The sequence below is a fragment of the Plectropomus leopardus genome, chromosome 10 (assembly GCF_008729295.1).
Source record: "Plectropomus leopardus isolate mb chromosome 10, YSFRI_Pleo_2.0, whole genome shotgun sequence".
In the NCBI taxonomy this organism is placed as follows: domain Eukaryota; kingdom Metazoa; phylum Chordata; class Actinopteri; order Perciformes; family Serranidae; genus Plectropomus; species Plectropomus leopardus.
In genome coordinates, this window is record NC_056472.1 from 8,090,447 (window position 1) to 8,098,500 (window position 8,054).

General features: G+C 35.7%; 1 protein-coding gene across 2 annotated transcripts; it reads left to right on the forward strand.

Annotated features, from left to right (window-relative positions):
- The first annotated feature begins 643 nt into the window (after window positions 1-643).
- agr1 (anterior gradient 1) lies at window positions 644-7,133 on the forward strand. Of its 2 annotated transcripts, XM_042495203.1 has the most exons (9): window positions 644-691; window positions 1,094-1,125; window positions 1,229-1,347; window positions 1,706-1,769; window positions 2,408-2,460; window positions 3,522-3,598; window positions 4,200-4,263; window positions 4,824-4,907; window positions 6,968-7,133. In XM_042495203.1, exons 3-9 carry the CDS (start codon window positions 1,251-1,253, stop codon window positions 7,015-7,017), a joined length of 489 nt encoding a protein of 162 aa, XP_042351137.1. In that variant the 5' UTR covers window positions 644-691; window positions 1,094-1,125; window positions 1,229-1,250; the 3' UTR covers window positions 7,018-7,133. The 2 variants fall into 2 exon arrangements, with proteins under 2 accessions (XP_042351137.1, XP_042351138.1); XM_042495204.1 differs by lacking the exon at window positions 1,094-1,125 and having other exon boundaries at window positions 667-691.
- Window positions 7,134-8,054: the final 921 nt, after the last annotated feature.

Consider the following 8,054-nt stretch of genomic DNA (forward strand, 5'->3'; position numbering starts at 1 on the left):
AGATTGATAGACTGATTGATAGATAGATAGATGTTTTGTTGCTGACCTCTATCAACAGCAGGATATTGCTTAGCTTCTATGTTGGATTCCAGCCTTAAAAACAGATATGTGCTCCATACAACCCACTTCAAAAAATCCTAACTATCCATTTATGGTCAGCAACCAATGGAGACCAGTCATTTAGTGTTGGATGTAAGAGATGCCCCATGTTTGGATGATGTACTATGTGATGTGTGCAACAGTGTATTGCTGAGCCCTCTAGCAGTGTGTTACTACTAACCTATTGAGCCTCACGCATACTTTTACTTCTTACACTTGTTCCCCTTCCCATAACATCAACTGTTTGGAATACAATTTTTATTTAATGTTAATTTAGTTTAATTTAATTTAACTTCCACGTCATAAGTTGTTTTTTTGTTTGTTTGGCTTTTTTTATGTCACATACTGAGACCCTACAAAAAGTTGTTGTTCAGTGATAACCAGCTTAAATCAATCAGACTGTATCATTTGGTACATCAGATCTAGCAGTCAAACACTGTGCTTCATTCAGTTAAAAAATGATTCATCGTTATTTATAGCACACAACTTTGCGATACCTGTTTGGTGAGTTCAGTTAAATGATAACACATCTGACAAAAGAGAAGAAATACTGAAGGATAGGTTCAGATGACTGTTGCTTCGTGCTGTCAAGGTAAGACATCTACTGCATACGACCTCAGGTGACAGAAATACCTGAATTAACTTTTCTATTACAAAAAATTACCATAGTGATTTTCATAGGCTTGATATAAAAGCTTCATAAAGCTTGTTACTGAAAATGTTGTACATAATTAGAGATTTTTTTGAATCCTACTTTTAGACACAAATGTTTTTTAAATTTATAGAAATGGTACAGTAGCCCATTGTATCAGACTTTGTTCAAATGACACAAAGAATCAGAAATAGTGCAGTAGTAACTTTTTAATTTCATTATAAATTCACTCATGATGACAGCTAACAAAAATGAATATTATAAAATGGTGGCGGCTGGAGCTTCTACACAAATATGATGTTTAGAAATTATTTCTTAACTGTTCGTTTACTGTACATACAGCCGTGTGAATCGCAGCCTGTCAAGCTTGTTTGGTAAGTTAGCATTGCAGAAGTAAACATGAACTGCAGATATCTGTATTATGTAAACCCTGCGATCCCAGTGCAAAAATTGAACTGTCTTTCCACAACATTGCAGTTCTCTCAAAGGACAGGAAGTGATGCTTCGCTGGGTCTTGTTTGTTTTGTTCCTCGGGCTCTGTTCAAGTGCCGGACAACAGAAAAAAAAGGTTGCGAAGCCTCAGTCTCTCGCAAGAGGTGGGTGATCATCCTTTTATTTCTAAAAGTGTACAAAGCTGTAGTTTTGATCTTATGAATCATTGAATGACTGAATTTATAGCTGTGAGACTGAACAAGAAAAGCAAAGAAACTATTTGTTTTAACATAAACAAGTCGGTATCGGCCATGCCTTACATTTCTGAGTTGTCTGTATCTGAGAAAACAAGTTGTATCATTGTAAAATTACCTCAACTTGTCTTCTAAAATTCAGACAACTTACAAATGTAAGGCATCCCCAATACTAACTTGCTGAGGTTAAAGCAAATAGTTTCTTTTTACAATGTAAAGCACTGTGCTGTGTCATTGCTGTTGACTCCATTGCTGTTTTGTCCTGCAGGATGGGGGAATGGTATTAACTGGGTCAAAACTTATGCAGAGGGCCTTTCGAAGATGGTTGAAACGTAAGAATCTCCACACTCTACATCTTGATTACAGTCTTGAATATTTGTTGATGCTGTTTGGATATGAGTTTTAGCTGTGAAAACAGAATATTAATGTGCATGTGCAACGCCCATGCTTCATATGGTTGATCTGTATTCTCGAGGTTGGAGCTGTACAGATGGTATGCATGTGAATAAGCGTCATCTGATTACACAAAAGGCAGAAATGTATCACCTACAGCTCATAAAAAAGAAAGATTTCTAATTAAGGATACCTTTAAGCTTCTTTGACAAACTTCAAAAATAGAAATAGAAAAAACACATTGTTAAATTATTTTGTATATTATACTGTGTGTTTATATTGTTTTACAAATTCTTGTAGACCACAATTTCTAAGCAATCTGAGTAGGATATATGTCCATAACTTGATAGTTGGGGTTAAAGTATTGTATGATGCAAAGCTACATCTGATCTATTAATATAGCAAAATATATGACGCTTCATGTGTCGTTTTTTCCTTTAAAATCTTGCATGAGGACTTCTGTTTCTTAGAGATAATGTTATGTAATACTGCATTCACATGCATTCACACCCATTATTGTGCTTATTGTATTGTGGAATGTGTTGAGTTGTGTCTCTGTGTGGTTTTGTTCTCACAGTCAGAAGCCCCTGATGGTCATCCATCATCAAGACGACTGCCCGTACTGTCAAGGTACCGCAGTCACTCTGCTGTGTTACAGCTGAAAAATGCTGAATGTAAAAAACATATAGGCTCTCACGTTCTGCATTGTCCCTCCAACCCAGACTTGGGCTGGGTTTTGTGAGGAACACAATGAGTGCATTCCTTAATACCTGCCAAGCAGGCTATGAAAATAGATTGGAATCCTGTTCATTAATCACATAGCTGGTCTCCTGGATGTGAACTCAATGGAAGGTTCCAGTGGTGTGTCTTCACACATACACACAATAGACGCACCCACAGGGAAAAATCTGGCTTTTATTTCTGACTTTAGTCAAGTTTGAGAAAAAAAGGAAAGTGTTTCATGAATGACTGACCATACCAGTACTCTTCATTTCTCAATTTGCCTCTCAACTCAGTTGTAGTCTATTATTGGAATACATTTAACTAAGTTGAGTTCCATAAATTCACATCATCATCATATTGTTTAATCTGTGGCAATAATACCACATATTCTGTGGGTCCCACCCGCTAGGCTTGTTGCACATTTGCCCAGCTTCCTCTGTGTTTGTTAAAACGTTTAAATGCATGGGCTAAAAGTTTTGGGAGCGTATGAAGCAGGATGAAGCCAGGTAAGTTGGGACACTTTTTGAAATACCACAGAAAAACAAAATTAATATGACCTACACCCTCACACATTCTTTTCTTGATGTTGGTCCCCAAGGTTCGAACAGGACTTTGCAAGAAAGCTTTTCAATATGCCGTCCCCTCTTCTTTGAATGACTTACAGAAGGACTTGTAATCGTCTGATCTGTTTACTGTCAGGGAATTCAAGTCACTTTTAAAGGACTGAGAAAATGGCACTATTCAATGTGACTGCTGCTCTAATTCTTACTGAAATCAAAAATTGCACTTGTTGATGTATTTAACTGTTTTATGATGCATTTTAAATGGATAGTTTAAATGTGTGTGTGTGTGTGTGTGTGCGCCACATAACCTGACTTCCCATTATTGCTATCATGACTACTTGCCAGTTATTTTTTTCTAATCTCAAATCTAAGATAAACCATTTATTTATTTTTATTTTTTAACAGCGCTGAAGAAGGTGTTTGCCACTGAAAGGTCCATCCAGAAAATGGCCAAAGAAGACTTCATCATGCTAAACCTGTTGGTAAGTACAGCGGGCTTATACGAAATCTTTATTCAGTGTTAAGGTGTGGAAGTGTAGAACTGCCATGCAAGAACAAAAGGGAAATAACATGAAAAGTTTCTTGTTACGTTTTTTAACGCTTTTCAAGATATTTTCATATCATCATTTTCATTTTTATTAGAAACTTTTCTTGTAAATAAACAAAAAAATATCCTGTAATAACGTGATAACTTTGTATGACTTAATAACCCGGAATGTCTTTTAAAAACATGAAAAACATTTGTTTAAATAAACATAAAAACTTTTTATGTTATTACCTGATACTGATCAGTTGTTTTGTTTTGTTTTTTTGCTTTTATGGCTACATACTTCCATATGTTCAAATGAAGAAATTACAGCAAGTAGTGAAAGTTGCTGATATACTGATATAAAAGGTAAAAGGTATTGTGATGATACAGGGTAGCTGTACTAAATATAGAGTTCCCAATATAGGTAGATGGTTTTACAACCCCTCCCTTCTTTTAGTTTAAGCATAGGAGTTTATACATTATTTTTAGCACTGTGTAAATTGATATGCAGTGTATGATGTGATTAATTATGTTTTTTGTTTTGTTTTTTACAGGAAGAGACATCGGACAAGAATATGGCTCCTGATGGCTACTATGTTCCCAGAATCCTCTTTGTTGGTAAACACAAACACCATTTATTGAAAAAAGCATTCACTTAATTATAAAGAGTCTAATAGGAGTCATTTGAACATATTTGTTTCCACTATAGTGGGTCCTTTGAGAGTTGATCAGATTTTGAATCACAACACTTACTGACAATCCTCTGTCTTTATTTTTCCATCCTATGAACTCAACACAACTCCAAAAAAGAGTTTATTTGAAAGTACCCAGGACTGATTTTTGCATCATTATGAGAAAAAAAATCTCAAAGTATTTTTTATGTCTTTTCAGTGTAATACAAGCATAACTGAAGTCACAGACACGGCACTGATGAGAAGGGATACAGCCTAACACTCAGTAGTTATGTATTCTTAATGATGGTGTGGGAAGTGTCGGGGAAACTAGGACTGGAGATTCAGTTTTTTCCTCTTCGTCCCAAAGAACCACCACATGGCTTCTCACTGACACTGACACCTGTCATCTGTGCGTTTCTTTATTTTAACTTCATATTTTCACTGCAAGATGTTTTTAATGACTCTAATGCTGATGTTGTGTGTGTTTGACATGTCTTTCTGCAGATCCATCCAGGACTGTGCGCACAGACATCAAGGGAAAATATAACAACTTCCGCTACACCTACGAACCAAGTGACATGTCAATCCGTAAGTGACCATCCACCCTTTCTGTCGCACATCTCACCTGTCAGCAGCGGGAAGACGGACTGAGTGCCTGCTGTTTTTAACCCTCATCTTCCTCCCTCAATATTTTGACAGTAATTACAAACTTTTAGTATGAGAAGGGTCTGACAGAGAAAAGGAGGAGTGTATGGGTGTTTGAGAGGGAGGCAGGTTTTATGTTTGGTTTTCCGTGCATTACGAGGGTGGGAGAGGTTTTGCAGCTGATGACTGCCTTTGGAATTTTTTTTTTTTTTTTAATTATGTTTTCTCTATAGAAAGGTTTTTGCAGTTGTCTCATCCAAACGACCCCAGTTGGGTCTAATGTTATTTGATCAATTTTGGTCAAAACAGAAAAAAAGGAATGATGCATCGAGGTATCTTAAAGGAGCCATATTATGCTTATTTTCAGGTTCATACATTTATTGTCTGAAATGCTCCATTTTAGCACCTGTCTCTGTGATTTGCCGGTATTTCTAGGTCTTTCACATCTTTGCTCTTGACAGAAATACAAAGGGACCCATTTAGGGTATGTTAAGATAAGAACAGGTCTACTAAAAATATAAAAGTCATTGCATTAAAAAAAGATCTGCATTCATATATTAACATTGTAAGAATGATCTTTGTGTACACTGATCTGCGAAAACAACCAAAAATGCTGTAGTATACACGGCATGTCAGTGTTGGCTGTGTAATTTTGTAATGACACACCATAGAAAAGGTGACAGAAGAGGTTGCATTTTTAAAAGATTACACTCTGAACCCAGTTTCAAAAGTTTGCTTTTTTTTTGGGCCTAAAATGTGTTGACGTGTGAACAAAAGGCCAAATTGCAACAAAAGTTTAACGTTTCAAGCTAGAACCATTGGTGTGTAAACGGTCCTATAGAATGTTTATATTTCAAGTTTAAAACAGTCCATATTTGTGACATCACAAATTCACAGAAGTCCTGATGGCCTGTTTAAAGGCAGGCACAGTTTATGATATCAGACTGTGTGCATTTCTCTGTTGACTGGAGGTGTTGATACCTTAACATATTTCATATAGTCCCTTTACCTGCTTTATATTAGAAAAGAAATGGAAATCTGACTTTTTGCAATATAAGACCTTTAACTTGGGAGACGAGCAGACTAACTAACTTCTGTCATTAAAAACCTAAAGGTTAGACTAACTTATAGACTTTATAACAGAAAGCTGCCCTTGGCTTCAGAAATCTGCAGCTCTGCTTGATATACTTGCAAAAATCCATTCATCATTTAATTTGGGCCAATAAAAATAACAGACAACGCCTATTCATACGTCAAACACTTGTTGTAGCTGAGCACCCTGAGGTGAAAACAAACCACACCTGCATCTTTTAATTTAGAGTTAAATCTAGTTTGACTGGATCCTCGAGTGCTGACTATGTGAGACTATTTGACATTGTCTCTCGCCTTGTCTTAATTGGCAATTCTGTTTAGCAAGATACAGGAGACATGCTGGTTACAGACTCCAGTGTGCTTTCATACTCATTCTGTTTACATCTAATTTAAAGTTTTAGTCTTTTCTTTTGCAAGAGATCATGATCAGTTCATCATGAGTTCATTTGTTCAGGCTGTAGCAGCGCTTCAGTTTTTTGCGAATGATAAAACTATAGTCTAAGCGTAATTATTAGACCTCCTCTGATGATGAATTGAACATACTGACAATTAGACCTGATGATGGTGTTAGATAAAAACATACCAGACCATCAATGTTATTGAGATTCAACCTCTGAATCAGGCAGGGGCAAGGTAGTTTTCAGGTCTTGCCTGCACACAGTATTATTTTAACGAAACAGAAAATCATATTTTAAGTAATGTCATCTCCTAAAATCAAGTTTTAGTTGGGTTGTTTACTCCCTGACATGATCCGCTCTTGTATCATTTTTCAAAATTGTGGTAGCACCTTAATTTAAAGAAATCTCACTAATGTTTGTTTTCACTTAAATTAGATGGAGTATTTTTGCAGTGCGCCTGTTGTCAGCAGTTTTAAAAAAAAATTAACTAATTTGTCCTCTCTTCTTCAACAGTGTTACAAAACATGAAGACAGCCAAAGTCCCGATACACACTGACCTCTAACATGGCTCAATCTGACTTCTCTCCGTCTTCCAGTTATGCCGGGCAACCTGCTCTGTGGTCAGCAGCGACATGTTTACATGCTCTTCAGAGCTCAATAAAATTATACTACATAAAAAGAGAGTGAAGTGTCTATTTTTTTTTTTTTTTTTCACACCATAGTAATTGTGCTAAAGGAATCCTGGGATTATTGACCTTTGCATGCAGGATAATTAAATTGAAATTCAAAACTATTTCATTTATAAACATGAAAAGCAAACATGAAATTAAATTTCTGTCATTCACCAACAACACATTAAAGTTCTATTGTGTATAGAAGTATTGTTTAAAGAGCTCTTAGAGATGGAGTGACATGTCTTTCCTTGTGCTACTTTTAAAGGCCTTTCACAAGTATTAAAACCTTCGACCTTGAGCCAATTGATTTCTTTTAAAAAACATGGGAGAGAGGCAACAAGCAACCATTTAAGAAATGTTCCACAAATTGCAAGAAATCAGTAGAAATGATTTCAAAAAAGCTGGGGGAAAAAAATGACAAAAAGTAAAGGAACAGCTGGACATTTTGGGAAATACACTTATTAAGTGAACTGTTCCTCTAAACAGATACTTTTCTTGCCTTCTCTTTGTTGCTCTTTTTTTTTTTTTTAAAAAAAAGAAAAATGCAATCAAACAGTTTAATTTTTGAAAACATAAGGAACAAATGAACCTGTTTGAGGCAGGAAATACAGTGGAAATATATTTAAAAAATTAGCATTACTTCAGGGAATCTGGATGCAGGTTTCCAGAGGAACTCTATGCACTTTACTTAAAGTGCATAAAGTGTTTAAAAGTGTTTCACCTTTGAGTAATAGCAACAGGGAAGTATACAATCTCAGTGAATAAGCTATTCTGCAAAAAAATTGAATGAGCAACATTGCATTTTAAACCACTAGGTGGCAGTTTAATATAAATGTCCAAGGTCCTGTGACTCTCCAATAGAATCATATTTGTACAAATGACTGTAAATGCTAATTGGCATATTGTTTAAATTGGATTTTGGATTA

Bases quoted from the DNA above. Each gene is read 5' to 3' on its own strand.
- agr1 (XM_042495203.1), top strand. From the start codon at position 1,251: ATGCTTCGCTGGGTCTTGTTTGTTTTGTTCCTCGGGCTCTGTTCAAGT. The intron at 2,461-3,521 runs GTACCGCAGTCA...ATTTTTTAACAG, and splicing joins CGACTGCCCGTACTGTCAAG to CGCTGAAGAAGGTGTTTGCC. The intron at 3,599-4,199 runs GTAAGTACAGCG...TGTTTTTTACAG, and splicing joins TCATCATGCTAAACCTGTTG to GAAGAGACATCGGACAAGAA.